The following is a 15,970-nucleotide window of genomic DNA, read 5'->3' as shown; positions in this document are numbered from 1 at the left end:
AACATTATAAAATCAATGAGTTGACGGTACGATCAATCAAAAAATCAGAAGAAAAAATCCGCCGTAGTGTCCGTGAAAACGCGCTAATTGCTTCAAAAATTTGCTCTGTAACTCGTGATGTTAAATTAGAAAAAATGGAAAAGGCTTTAAATCTGTGGATAGAAGACCGAACTCAAAATAAAATTCCGTTAAGTTCACTCATCATTCACGAAAAGGCAAAACTCCTTTATCAACACTTTAGCGAAACTGGTGATAGCACTGGTGGGATGTTTTTTTTGCTAGCAAGCAAAGGCGCTGGTTTGAAAGATTTGTTTGAAATTTCTAATAAATATTACATTTAATATTAAATTGTTTCTTATTTTCATTTCGATGCCTTATGCTTGCATTTCACTATGTACATAGCCATATTATGAAGGTACATATAATACATAAATAGACAAAATTTTAGACTGGTTTTTCTTATATATTTCATACTTTGGAACGGAACCCCTTTATTACTATGGGAACCATAACTCAGTATTTGCGTTTCCTGTATTCGCGGCATTTCTCAGTAATGTGTCCCCTGCGAATAGCGGGGGTTTACTGTAGTTCTTTTTCATTAGAATCATCTCCCAGAATCTGCAATAAATTTACTGATGACTGCGTATTAGTATTTGATTTAAAGGTGTTTAAGTGGATATTTTGAAAGTGGGGACAGTCCACTAACAAATGGCAAATGGTCAGTTGTACTTGACATGATGTACATTGGAGAGCATTGTCATTAGTTAAGAGATACAGGTGAGTGAGGTGAGTATGCCCAATCCTTAACCTTCCTAAAATTATTTCATCTCGCCTGTTTTTTTCTGGTCTGGTAGAGCTTTGGTTCCGGTTTTATTTGGTAGAGTTTGTTTCCAGATAACCTTTCCAGATTAATGACCAGCTATTATAACATGCTTTATGGATAATGTGTTTGTAATCTGTATATGGAACTTGAAAAGTCTGCAAAATAGTGGAATAGCCAGCTATTCCAGAATGTTCTGGGATCCAGCAGAATGTCACAGTTTGGTTTAATTCCTTACAGGAAAGTAACTTAGAATGAATCTGTTTTATTACAGAGTGAGAGGAGTTGTTACCACTTATTACAGCAGTGACAGCACTGAGTGAGTCTGTGTATATTAAAGTATTGTAATTAAAAGTTCAGTTATCCGATCAAGAGTTAATTAATAACATAAAGCTCAGCAGTAAAGATACTGCATTCTATTGGTAATGAAACAGAAATGGTGAATGAAGGGAAGATTGCCGCAGCACTTACTTGGGTCTCAGCTTTTGATCCATTTGTATAGATTTTACAGGCCTCTGAGTTAGAAGAGTGAGTTTCATGTAATTGTGCGATATTGGAGGGTGACAAGGTGTTCTTACCCCACTGTTGAAAATATTCGTTGTAATTAACAGAAATATTTGATACAAGGCGGATCAGGAGGTGTCATGTCCTGAAATATATTGCTGATGTCTATATTCCATGCTTGAGTGAGTTCTTTAAGTCTAAGTGGAGCAGGTCGGTTTTCATTTGGCTTACTGTTGTAAAATGACTACCATTCGGTATTATACAGACATTTCCAACTAGGGTGGGAGGGAAGACTGTGAATTTTTGCGACATACATCAAAAATAATGTTTTCCTCCAAAGATGTAAAGGAGGTTCATGGGCTTTGATATAAAGGCTCTGAACTGGGGAGGTTCTGAAAGCCCCTACAGAAACTCTCAGTGCACTGTGCTGGATCGTATTCAATCGCTCTAAAGTAGTTTTTCGCGCAGAGGCATACACTGCAGAGCCACAGTCTAAGCAGGACCTGATGAGAGCTCGATAAAGATGGATCAGGGTATGTCAATCAGCACACCATGACATGGATGACACACACCGGAGAATATTCAACTTTTTAAAACAGATAGTTCGAAGATACACCAAATGTGCTTGAAAGTTCAGTTTCCTATCCAGTACAAGGCCAAGAACAAGGACAGTGTGAACAAGAGGAATTGAAATGTTATTGATCTTTATCTCAGGATTGGGATGTAGTGAGCATAATTTGCAAAAATGAATAGTGGTAGATTTCTGCTCAGCTAGGCGGGTATCCATTACGTAAGGTCCACGATTCTATTCTGGCAGGAGCAATTTGTAACTGTCTTTCAACAGCATTCATACTTTGTGACTGGCAGGATATGGTAACGTCATCTGCATACATGTATATTTGGATGGTTTTTGGAAGTTCTTCCAATATGTTGTTGACCCGAATCACAAACAGGGTAGCACTCAGTATGGAACCCCCATGGAACACCCTCTCCTTGAATGTGAGATGCTGATAGCATGTTTTGATATCGGATTTGAAAAGTGTGTAACCTTAAAAAGTTCTGGATGAATTGAGGAAGGCAGCCTCTCAGCCCCAACTGACGTATATCTTTAATAATACCATGACGCCAATTGGTATCAAATGCTTTTTGAATATCTAGTTTCACCATCACTAGATGTTACCTCATGACAAAAGCATTACATATGTTAGATTCAATTTTGAGTAGTAAATCTAGGGTAGATCTGTTTTTATGGAAGCCATATTGGTGATCAGAAAGAACGTTTTGGGAATCTAGAACCCAGATGAGCCTCTTATGCACCATCCTTTCAAAACTTTTGCCCAAACAGCTTGTTAACGATATTGGTCTGTAATTCTCAACTATGGAAGGATCTTTACCTGCTTTTGGAATAGCACAAATATAGGAATGACACCATGAGAGAGGATATGTATTTTCTGAGAAGATCTGGTTATAAAAGAGTAATAGTATGTAGAGATCAGCTTCACGTGGATGCTACAGCATACTGTAGTGAATGCCGTCTGGTCCTGCTACACTATTTGGAGATTTGCTCAAGGATTCTTTGAGTTTGGCAATAGTAAAGGGTTGGTTATAAGGAAGTGAGAGTCTATTTGAAAAATTAAATTTATGACGTTCCTCATCAGTTTTAATGTGTTGAAAGGAGGTGGCATAAGAAGAGGAGGCAGAAATGTTATAAAAAAATGCTGATAAAGCATTTGCAATGTAAGTAGAAGAGGATAGGTCCTGCCCATTGAGAGCTTGTATTTTTTCCCATATAATTCAAGTGTCAGTATTTTTGTTAATAGTTGATGTGAAGTTAATCCAGGAGTCACATTTTGCTTTCTTCCTAATTTGCCTTGCTTTTGCTCTGAGTTTTTTGTATAAAATTAGATTGGCAGTAGTTGGGCATTTGCGGAACTGGTTCCAAGCACGGTTTTTTTCTACTTTCGCTTTAGAGCAATCCGCATTACGCCACTGATTTTTGTGTACACGCTTCCATTGGTCTGATTTTGGGATGGAAATTTCTGCTGCAGATAAGATTTCGCTGATAATGTGATTAGTTACATCATCAATATGTTGTTGTTGAACATATTGAGTGTCCAGTAGGACACAAGTTGAATAGTTTTTCCAGTCTGCTTTATAAAAGTTTCAAAAAGTACGACCTTTAGGACATGGTGCAACCTGTTGTTTGTTTGTTATTTTGGTTTTTAGGAGCATTAAGAACTAAGGCCATATTGCTCCAGGGATATGCGGTGGTCATTCCCTGACCTTTCTGCATCTTCCGTATTTGGTGGTCACGGGCTCGAACCCCCTGTCTAATCAAGAAACGTGTGCTATGCACTGCTGCTCCTGCCCAACTGGCTACGGAGGCACCATGCGACCTGCGTTTCAGTTGAACTGATAATTGAAAATGGTCACTGTGGAATGGATCACTCAGCACTAACTATTCCATGCTTGTAAAAGAGAGGCTGAACAGATGGATAAGTAGGTAACTAGGGCTGAGGTAGTACCAAATGTGCTTGTAGGTAGTTGGACATGAGTTGCAGATTTGGTTTTTTTTTTTTTAGGAGCATTAGCAACTAAGGCCATATTGCTCCAGGGATATGTGGTCGTCATTCCCTGACCTTTCCGCATCCTCAAATCATATACTCCCTCCTATCGTGTCTGGGCAGAATTGCAGACACTTGCAAATTCAACCCTAATTCACGGCTTTTTTTCGTACAGTGGTCTGTACTTGTTAAGTAATTCTGCTGGTCTCCTACTCTTAATATCATTAGTGCCAACGTGTACAACAATATCACCTTTTGTGTCCTTAAAAGATGATATCTGCTCTACAATATCATCAATACATATCATAGGCCAGGGTTATAAATGATTCTAGAACTAGGGGCCATAATTTCAAGTTATGGGGGGGGGATGCTTAGACTGGATTGCAGGAAGTCTTATTTATAGCCAGTGAGTTATAAATTACTGGAATAAGTTAAGTACATGAGTGGTAGAAGCTGACAGTTTGTGGAAATTCAAAGGTCAGCTGGATAATTACCTACAGGAGGAGGGAAATGCATGGGTTTATTTCCTTTTCTCTTACTAATTATTTATTTTTTTTAAAAATTTTCTTCTTATTATTATTATTATTTTTTTATTTATATACAGGGTGTCTCAAAAATATTGGTACAAATGTTTAGGGGAGGTAGGTAACATCTAAAGAATTGTGAATCGCATAGGAACCCATAACCGGAAACGTCACCGTAAGTTGGTACATGGCACGCTGTTCATCAGTTCGCAAGAGGGAAAATTTCTGGTTTACTCATTCAAGCAGTAGTCGCCACATGAAGAGCATGCATTGATATACGAACTGTGACCTGGCAGACATGCACCTAGTGTATGGATTAGCAGAGGACAATGGACGAGCCGCTCAATGAATTTATGGAGAACGCTTCCCAGACAGACATGTACCAGACCACCGTTTGTTTACACGTGCATCAAAATTTGTGCGATTATAGGTCATTTAGAGGTAACAGGAGTAGTGCGGGCAGACCACGTTCGACGCGAACTCCCGCCATGGAAGAAAGTGTGTTGAATGCCGTCCAGGATAATCCTGCTACCAGCACACGTGCTGTTGCCCCTGCCTTAGGAGTGTCTCGTTGTAGTGTACAGCGTGTCTGGCATGACGATTCCTTACACCCCTTTCATCTCCAGAGGGTTCAGTTACTCCCCCCCCCAAAGATCCTCCTGCACGTGTGGCTTTTGTGCAGTGGTTTCTCCAAGAAAGTGTTCAAGACATGAATTTTCCAGCCTATGTTTTGTTCACAGATGAGGCTTATTTTACTCGGGAAGGTTTATTCAATCAGCACAATGTTCATGTGTGGGCTCACGACAATCCACACGGTGTGCGCCCCCATGCAGCACAACATCGCTTCGCAATAAATGTGTGGGCAGGTATGGTCGGTGACTGCTTAGTCAGCCCATACCTGTTACTATCCCACGCGAACTCCGCTAAATATCGGATCTTTCTTGAACAAGTTCTACCAGGGTTACTTGACGATCTTCCAGCAAATGTGAGACACAACATTTGGTTTCAACATGAAGGGGCACCTGCCCATTATGGAAGGTGTGTTTTTGACCATTTGAACAGGCGTTTTTGGGCGTCGATGGATTGGCCATGGTGGACCCGTTGCCTGGCCCCCACACTCACCTGATTTATCGAGCCTTGATTTCTTTCTGTGGGAGGCCCTCAAATCTATCATGTATGAATCGCTTGTGGAGACGGAAATGGATTTCATGGCAAGACTCGTCTGCGCTGCTGCTACTGTCAAAGAAACTCCAGGTGTGTTCGACCGTGTCCGCCAATCCATGCTGCGTCGGTGTCACGCATGCATCGCGTCTCATGGTGGAACCTTCGAGTATCTGTTGTAACATCATGAAATGCATCCATCTCATACTCCATTGTTAATATTATGTCAAATAAATGTTTGCCACTTATTATTGTCTTGAGTCATTTCTGCTACTACTTTCCCGTGACGTTTCCGGTTATGGGTTCCTATGCAATTCATATTCCTTTAGATGTTACCTATGTCCTCTAAACATCTGTACCAATATTTTTGAGATATATTTTATTTTTTTTGGCTGGTGCAGCATAAGCTGTAGGCTTCTTTGCACCATGTGGCTAATACTAATACTAATGATATATGATTTGCACTGCTTTGCCAAGTAGGTGGGATTATTTTAAAAAGGCACATAAAAATTACTGTGAAATCTACCAGAAACAAGATTGGAAGGAAAGATAAAAGCTGTTGAAGCAGTACGATATCAATTACGGGATATTACAACTGCATTAAATGAAATCAAGGAATGGGCCAAAGGAAAAGATGCAAAATTGTAGTCTGAAATACAAGGTTTGCTAACAGAAATTACTTCTTTTAAATTTATCATAAGTAAGGTTTGTTTGGTATGAATTGAGTATTATAAATAAAGTAAGTAAAGCCATGTGAAGTAGCAAAATTGATACTAACACTGCAATTATATTGATAGGTGTCCTTAGTCAACTAAATGAATTTAGAACATCAGGATTTAAATTGTGTATGGATAATAAAGCTATACACATTACATTTGTATCATTGGTGCCAGAAGTGCAATTTTCTAGGAAAAAATATATATTATATCGATATAATGATTGATGTAGCCACTGTTAGCTTTCAAGAAAGATTTGATCAGATGAATTAAATATCCTCAGCTTTTCATCTTATTCTAAAATCAGAAAACTTCATTAATTTATTTGTAAGTGCAATAGAAACAAAATGTCAACACCTTGAACGAATTCTCACTGGTCAAGACAAGAGCAGCGACATTAATGCCAAAGTGTTATGTTAATAAATCCTATCTTTGCAGCATGTTTTAAAATGAAAAAAATTTGGTTGCTTAGAATTATTGACATTTATTCAAGGAAAAACTTAGTTGAATTATATCCCAACTTTACCATTTCTCTTCAGAGATTATTAACATTGTCAATTATGGTTGTATCTGGAGAGAGGAGTTTTTCAAGACTCAAAATGGTTAAAACATATTCATGAGCAACAACTGGCCATTATGTCAATAGAACAAGATGTATTAAAAGATATAAAAACATCAAATGTTATAGGCAAATTTATATGAAGTAAATATCATAAGGTAATGATGTGATAACTTTTAAGTTTATATAAATAATGTACTAGTCATTTAAAATAAATAATTATGATTTGAATAATTTTTGGGTGTTTCCTTTATTTTTCTCTTTTATGAATACCACCTATAATTTTTGCGAGGGTGACCCAGATAAATATTTTTCCCAGGGCCTACAAAAGTCTAGGTATGGTACCGCGGCTAATAACACCTTATGAACCTACCAACACTCTGCACTGCTCAGAGAACTTCATGTCTGACTGAAAAATTATCCCCTGAATCCAAGGATGCTATCATAATAATGGCTAAGGGTTTTTCTTACTTCTTTTGCTGCTCGTTTTAATATAATTGGATACATCCTGTCAGCAACATGTGCCTTATTTACTTTTAGCTTCAACAATATCTCCACTACTTTCTTCTCAGTTAACAAAATTCCCAGTTATATAACTTTCTGTACTTCTGGTATTCCCCTTCCTAAAAACTTCTTTGCAGGTGAAAGTAGATGCAAAATATTTATTTAATTTTCAGCAACCTGAACAGCATCATCAGTAGTTAGATCATTCATATCTAGCAGGTCAATGTGGTTTATCCCTTTCCTTCTAGTGTTAACATAAGCAAAAAATTCCTTGTTACTTACTTTTCTTTGCATTTTTCTCCACAGACTTATTTTTTTTAGCACAGTTGAGACAGAGTTCAGAACAAATTATACACATACAGAAATTGATAATAACATTACAACCTTTGCAGTAGTAGCAAACCTGTGAGTTAGGCATTGAGTGCAGAATTAGGCCAAAACATGCACTACAAAAATAACATAGTGTCGAGCAAAACAGCCATGTGTTAATGCAATACACTAGGCCTAATACTGAAAAGAATGTTTAATATTGAAAAGAATTTATGTTTAATGCAGCTTTTGTACTTTTATAACATTGTCCAAGAGACAAACAGATAAGCAAATACCTGAACAAAATCACTAGACATGCAACAACAGAGGCCTCTCTGTTGTTCTTACTGCTGGTTTAATGTAATATGGCATATTGTGTAATTTTATACTGGAATACTAGCTGGATGTGACCAACAATTAAATTAAATTAACTTTTTAAATCATTTAAATATATATATATATTTTTTTAAATTTTCAAATGTAATGGAAACACAAATAATTATATCTATTATTACACACCTTTGCAGTTTTTTGAATAAAATTCTGCCACAAGGAATGTTTCATAATTTTTCTCACTTCAAAAGAATGCAGATCAGAAGAGACTGTTTTCTGTAAATGTCTGTCATAAGAAAAACCAGCATCTTCAGGACACTTTCCCAAAACTTTTTTCTTCCTGTTCTTCCGCTTTTTCCTATTCTTCTTTGATGCGTTTTCTGTTTTCACACTGTTTTCACTATATGTAAATGAATTGCACTGTTCTGGAATGTTTGCAGTATCTTTTTCAGAATGCACTGATGTTTCTATATGTGGAGTATCACACATGACTAAATTCTTCTGAGAAACAGTATTGTGATTGTTGCAAAATTCACTCATAGAATGCATCTCACAGCCTGCACTTTTTAATGAAGATATGCGAGATGTATCAACAAAAGAACTACAGTCTGTCTTGAACAATTCATTATTTTTAAGTAATGAATGCAACTCCTCATTTTCCTCACTTTCATCAAGTTGGAGATTTTCAAGGTCATCATAAATACTTTCATCACGTTCAGAATCATTTCCTACATCGATAACATTATTATTTTTTGCATCCTGCTGGTCTGCATAAAATGCAGCATCTTCTACCAGCTGATCCAAATAATGACTAGACGTACTTCCTGAAACAAAGGAATTTGATGAATCATCCTCACTGAGATCTTCAAGGGTCACAACTTTTCCAGTTAAGTTACAATCAGTGTCATTATCATATACAGGAAATTCAACTGTGTTAAGAATTAAAGAGTTGTCTTCAAAATTTAGCAAATCTTCAGGTGATACTACAAGATTATTTGATATACTACCAATTCCAGTAGTCCAAGTATCTTTATCTGAATTAATAATCTGCTTTTCCTGAGAAGAAGCAATAAATACATTATCTGGAAGCTTCACACAGGAGTGAAGCACAGATGAACAAACGTCATTATTTTCTACTTTATTTTCACACAAAACAGAGGCATCATTCAAGTGAGTATATAAAATATTACCTGAATTAAAATCTAAAGCAATTTTTTCCTTCTGGTGAAGAACATTATTTGTTTCAAAACATGTATCACTATCTTTTTTAACAGATTGACTAACTACTTCATTATTATCAGAAGCATGAGATTTCATTTTTGCCCTTTGCTTTTTATTTCTGTTTTTTCTTTGATTTGATTTGTTAGCAAATTCTTGAGCTTGCAAGGCAAAATTTTCTAGTCCTAATATTTCTATAGTATCTGGTGATCTGGCATCACTAAAATTACCCCAAGAACTTGGCACACTGTTCTCTACCGATTCTTCAGTATCCTCTACACAAGATGCTTGAAAGTTTGTAACATCAATATCAGTATCTTCGATAGCACATCCACTTTGTCTTTCAAAATCTTTAATGGCACCATAAAGAATCTAGAATATTTTTAGAAACAGTTACATTAGTCAATATAAACAGTTATAAGAATATACATATAATTTAGCCATGCAATAAAGACATATAATTATGATATCCACTTATGAACAAAAATTTCAAGTTTATAAAAAAATTAATAAATGATCATTACAAAAACATAATGTAACAAAAAAATCGCAGATAACTTTATATAGTTACAAGCTTCATATAAATTTTAATTTATTTTTATTTTTTTGGAAAAAGGCCATTCATGTTTTGGGAATGCTATTTTAAGAATTAAAAAAAAAAAGTAAAAAATAAAAAAACACATAAAATAAATAGAGTGCATTTTTACCTACAGCTTTCTCTAAAATGCTTATAAAACTTAAATATAAATAAAAACAGTTCATTTATTTTATTACAAGAAAATGGACTTTGATTTTTATTCCTCAGTACTACAGTACGGAACAGTAATAGTACAGAATTATATTGGGAATCAGACTCTTAAATAAGAAGAGAAACACATGGATTAGGCAGCAGACTCAGTAAAAGACATTCTTATCAAAACTAAAAACTAAAATGGACAGGACATATAGCTTGAAGACATGATGACAAATGCGCTAAGAAAATAACAGAATGGTACTCAAGAGGAGCTAGAAGAAAACCTGGAAGACAACGACGGAGATGGGCAGATGAAATTCATGAGTTTGTGAGTAGTAAATGGATGGCTATTGCACAAAACAGAAAGAACTGGAAAGTTGCTGGAGAGGCCTTCATCCTGCAGTGGATTGAAAATGGATGATGATGATGATGATAATTGATCTTTATTTAGTACTTCTATATAAAGAATAAAATTATTATATAGCTATATATATTGAAAGGTCAAAAACCACTGTGTTAGGTATTTCTTTTGGCCTAGGGGTGCCGTGAAAAAATTACTGGGACACTAAGGGCGCTGTGAACCAAGAACGTTTGGGAACCTCTGGTGTAATTACTGTCTGTTGTAGAGGTTAGTACTGCAATAGCAACTAAGGCTATATTGCACATGTCACAAGTCTAAGAGATATATTTATCTTATCCAATGACTGATCTATTTATTAAATGCTAACATCTCTATCGATTTTCTTAAGAAAGATAAACAATTAATCTATATTTTTTCTGCCTTTAAGAATTTTCTGTATAGTCTAAAAATTTTAAACATATGAAAGGGAGAAGAAAGAAGTTTTTCTCTCTCTCTCTCTCTCTCTCTCTCTCTCTCTCTCTCTCTCTCTTTGATATAAAGTGAACAATCAATGGTTAGATGTTTAACTGTGAGTTGGCACTGGCAATTAGGACACTCGTGGGAGAGCACCTGTGGTTGGCAAGTGAAAATGAGTGGGATGGCTATGTCTGATATGTATTCTGGCCAAAATAAATTCTTCCTTCAGTTCACTCTAAAACACGTTATCCGTTGCTCTGGTTTAGGTTTAACATGAAAGAGTTTATTATTAACTTGATACTGCCAAGTGATTCATTAGACAGCAGGTTTGAAATTCATTTTCGTGCAGTGGACTGCATAAAACTGGGTAATATTCTGGTTTGAAATGGTATTCCTATCCCACTCTTCAAAGTACTTAATATAATCTATAATGATGATGATGACTACAGTAATGTACATTAGGTATGTACATGAGCAGAGCACAGTGTGAAAATGTGGCAAAAAATGCATAGTCCACTGTTAACAATTGCACTGGTGTATATCAGCAACAAAAATCATAAATGGAAATTTATTAGTTATTTGTTTTAGAGCAATAGAGCAAACTTGTCTTATTTAAAAGAAAATAACCTTGGACTTCAAGTGGACATATCAAATTTCACACAAGCAGGCATTATTTATGGTGTGCATTATTTATCTTTTTGTTTTTTAATAATAGCTAGATGTTGTTGTTGTGATGGGGGTTTAATGGCGCACAAGCTGCTGGGGCTATAGTGCGCCTATTCATAGGAAAATAATAAAACTCAAATTTTGGATAGAATCAATTTATGGCTTATTAGAGTGATGTTTTAAAATTTATGATACAATCCAATTTTTTTCAAAAAAGAGAAGAATTCATTGATGTTTGCATCGTCACCTATAATATTTTTTAATGTCTTCGGTTCCGGAAAATTTTTTAGGGAAAGGAGGATGGATATTCTGTCCTGATCATAGTGAGGGCAGTCAACGAGAATGTGTTTGACTGATAAGTGCGAGGAACAGTGTGGACAATGAGGAGGATCCTCTCCTGTAAGTAGGTGAAGGTGAGTCAGATATGTATGTCCTATCCGTGCTCGTGCAAGCACTACTTCTTCTCTTCGTACTGTTTTGATGCTAGAGCGCCAAAGCTGTGGATCCTGTTTCAACTGATAAAGTTTATTATTGCTTTGGGTGTCCCATATCTCTTTCCACATCGCAAGACATGTTGTTTGTATGATATGATTATAGTCATAGATTGGAATAGGAGCAAGGGTTAAATCATAAGTTGTTGGATTTTTGGCAGTTTTGTCAGCGAGTTCGTTCCCCTTTATCCCCGAATGGGCTGGGATCCAACAAAAGGTCACTGATTGATGACGTTCCTCAATTTTTAATAATAGGCTTCTGATTTGGTTTAATATAGGATGAACCTTATAACGAAAGTTTTGTATTGCTGTAATTGAACTTAGAGAGTCAGTATATACAATATATTTTAGAGATGGGTAGAGATTCAGGTTTTCTAAAGCTAACTTTATTGCATGAAGTTCTGCAGAGAAGCTGCTATACTCAGGTGGAAGGGAAGCAGAAATGATTGTAGAGGGAAATACTGCTGCTGCTCCAACAGCTGAGTGTGATTTGGAGCCATCAGTATATATTGGCAATAAACTAGCATATTTCTGAATATGGCTTGCATGGAGTTGTTTCATGTTCAGTGACGGTAAAAGATTCTTTCCCCATTTTTGAAGGTAAGTATCACAAGTTAATTGTGGAGGAGGTGTCCAAGGTGGGTGTGAGCATTTCATTATGTCTAGCCTGTTGACATTAGGAATATTCCAACTCTGTGTTATTTCAATTAGTCGTAAGCCTGCCGGTCTTATTTTACTGGGTTTGTTTCTATAAAGGTTTTGCAGTGGTGGATTAAAGAGATACGGCCCAATAGGGTGCTGACAGCAGTTTTGTATTCGGGCTGCATACTTAAGAAGTAGTGTTTTCCTGCGGAGACAAAGAGGGGGCTCATGTGCTTCAATATATAAACTTTGGGTAGGGGATGTCCTGAATGCGCCAAGGGCAATCCGCAGTGCACTATGCTGTATAGGATCTAACCAGCGTAGTGTACTCTTTCGGGCAGAATCGTAGATTGGAGCACCATAATCCAAACGGGATCTGATCAATGCTCTATATAGCAGAAGCAAAGATGTACGGTCTGCTCCCCAAGACATTGCAGATAAAGCTCTCAGTATGTTCAGTTTTTTAAGGCAGGAAGTACGTAGCGATTTAATGTGTTCAAGGAAATTTAATTTTCTGTCAAGGATTAATCCCAAGAATCTGATATTGTTGGTCACTGGAATGGGAAAATTTGACATCTGAAGTTCAGGATCTGTATGCATTTTTCGTTGATTACAAAAGTGGACTGCAACAGTTTTCTGCTGAGATAGACGATAGCCATTGAGTCCTGCCCAACTTTGCACCTTATTCAAGGATAACTGCAGTTGCCGTTCAATGGATCTCATATTCTGAGAATGGCAAGAAATGGATAGATCATCCGCATAAAGATAGGTCTCAACTGTATTTGGGAGTTCTTTTGTTATAGAATCAATTTTAAGGGCGAAGAGGGTTGCACTCAATACAGAACCTTGTGGCACTCCTTCTTCCTGTAAAAATGTCTTAGAAAGAGAGTTGTGGTATCGGACTTGGAACGAACGGTTCTGGAGAAAGTTTCTGATAAATATAGGAAGGTTGCCCCTTAGACCAAGGGCATGGAGGTCGCTGAGAATGCCATGACGCCAGGTAGTGTCAAATGCCTTCTCTATGTCAATGGAAACCAAAACCAGATGTTCATTTTTTACGAAGGCATTGCGAATTGCAGACTCTGCTTTAATCATGAGATCTAAGGAGGACCTGTTCTTACGAAAGCCATGCTGTTTATTACTCATTAGGTGTTGTGTTTCGATGGTCCAAACAAGTCGATTATGAATAATTTTTTCAAGTAATTTACCGAGGCAACTGGAGAGGGAAATTGGTCGGTAATTGTTTGGCCTTGTAGGGTCTTTTCCAGGTTTCAAAAAGGCAAGAACTGTGGCATGATGCCAGGAGATGGGATAAATGTTTTCCATAAATATTCTGTTATAGTAGACCAGTAGTATTTGTAAATTTTTGTCACCAAGGTATTGTAACATGATATAAGATATGCCATCTGGCCCAGCAGCACCGTTGTGTGTCGTTTTCATGGCATGTAGGAGTTCGTGATATTGAAGAGGCTGGTTATACGGAAGGAAGACTGAGGTTCGAAAGTTTATAGCTCGTTCTTCAGTCTTGGTCTTTATTTTCTGAAAATCCGCCGAATAATTTGACACCGCTGAAACTTTAGCAAACGTTTCGCCCAAAGCATTTGCTATGTCCTCAGGAGCTGAGAGTTCCTGCCCATTCCACGAAAGAATAGGTGAGGGGGTTGTAGGGAATTTTCCAGAAATCTGTCTGATTTTCTTCCATATTAACCTGGAGTTAGTGTTTCTGTTTATGGTAGATGCAAAATGAATCCAAGAATTCTTCTTGGCTTGCCTTTGAATGAGACGTGCTTTCGCTCTTAGTTTCTTGTAATTGATTAGATTAGTCGTGGTTGGTGATCTGCGAAATATATTCCATGCTTTATTTTTTAACTTCTTTGCTTTAGTGCAGTCTTCATTCCACCAATAATTATGGTGCTGTCGGGAATGCGGATTCGACAATGGAATTGAACACTTAGCTGCAGATAGTATGTGTGAAGTGATATAATCTGTGGCTTCATCTATCGACTGTGTCCGTATATATTGCTCATCCAGGGTGACTAAAGATTTAAATTTGACCCAGTTGGCTTGAGAAAACTTCCATTTCCTGCAGGGATTGACTAATGGTGGTTGAGCAGTGAGCAGATCACAAATAATGGGAAAATGATCACTGCCCAAGGGGTCATCTAAAACAGACCATTCTATGATTGGATACAGAGTCGGGGAACATACTGATAGATCAATTGCAGAAGTTTGTCCAGTTGGCAATTGTATGTGAGTGGGTGCACCAGTATTAAGAACAGTAAGGTTTTGTTTGTCTAGAAAAGTTTCAATTAATCGGCCATGTGTATCTACTTTTGTTGATCCCCATAAGGGATTGTGGCTATTGAAATCACCCAACAGAGAGACCGGGGGTGGCAATTGCATTAGCAGGTTTTCAAGATCTTGGTAAGAGAAAGTATGACTTGGTGGGAGATAGACCGATGCTAGTGTTAACGCAATCTGGGTTATCAGACGTACGGCAACAACTTCAATATCAGTTTGCAAAACAATTTGTTTGGTCGGGATCTTTGAGCTGATGAAGATGGCCACACCTCCACGGGCAGCATTTGAAGTATTACGATCTTGTCGATAGATGACATAGTTCTTAATGTTGGTGGAAATTTGTGGAGTTAGGTAGGTTTCCTGTAGACAGAAACCAACTGGAGAATAGCGGTGAATTAGGACTTGAATATCATTAAGGTTGCTACGATATCCTCTGCAATTCCACTGTAGAATATAAGGCATTATTGGTGTTTAGTAGAAGAAGCTGTATCTGACTGCTTTTTTAATGTGGTTGGCTTGTGACGTTCAGGCTTTGGTTTGTCTTTTTTGGAAAAGAATGGTCGACCGGTGTCCATTTCTTCTTCCGCATGTAATTCTAATATAGGTTCTTGTCTAGATGAGTCGAATGTATCCATAGATGTTTCTGGGATATTCTTTTTTAAATGTGAGCTCCGATTATTTGATGTAGAAGCAGTCACTGTGGGTGGAGAAGGAGATGTTGCTGGTACTGTAATTGCAGTATTATTTGCCTGGTTCATCTGCTTAGGGGTATTGGATTGTTGCTGGGAGAGAACAGCCCGAGCCCAGTCAGAAATTGAAGTGTTTGTAGGTATTGTAACATCGGTTTGGGTGCCCACTGATTGATACTTTTGCGCAATACTGGCGTATGTACGCTTAGTTAAACTGGGAGCAATTACTTTCCTTGCTTCTTGAAAACTTACTTTATTTTCAATCTTATATGTCACAATTTTCTTTTCAGTTTTCCATTTCTCGCATGACCTGGAATAGGCAGGATGGTTGCCTTTACAGTTGGGGCAGGCCATTTCTTTTGCTGAGCAATCACTTTGAGTGTGTTCAGAGGACCCACAATTGGGGCAAACTTGATTTC

The 15,970-nt window shown here is 37.2% G+C and overlaps 1 protein-coding gene across 4 annotated transcripts in view; it reads right to left on the bottom strand.

Annotated features, from left to right (window-relative positions):
- Dis3l2 (Dis3 like 3'-5' exoribonuclease 2) overlaps window positions 1-15,970 on the bottom strand; it is a 440,068-nt gene that overhangs the window by 253,612 nt on the left and 170,486 nt on the right. For all 4 annotated transcript variants that reach the window (XM_090373977.1, XM_090373976.1, XM_090373978.1 and 1 more), the window contains one exon: window positions 8,181-9,584. In XM_090373977.1, coding sequence (XP_090230103.1) covers window positions 8,181-9,584 — 1,404 coding nt within the window. The remainder of the gene's footprint in view (window positions 1-8,180; window positions 9,585-15,970) is intronic.

The sequence above is a fragment of the Mastigoproctus giganteus genome, chromosome 5, assembly GCF_048544385.1.
Source record: "Mastigoproctus giganteus isolate SK-2022 chromosome 5, ASM4854438v1, whole genome shotgun sequence".
In the NCBI taxonomy this organism is placed as follows: domain Eukaryota; kingdom Metazoa; phylum Arthropoda; class Arachnida; order Uropygi; family Thelyphonidae; genus Mastigoproctus; species Mastigoproctus giganteus.
Note: the sequence above shows the minus strand (reverse complement) of the source record. Positions and strands in the feature narration are given on the sequence as shown.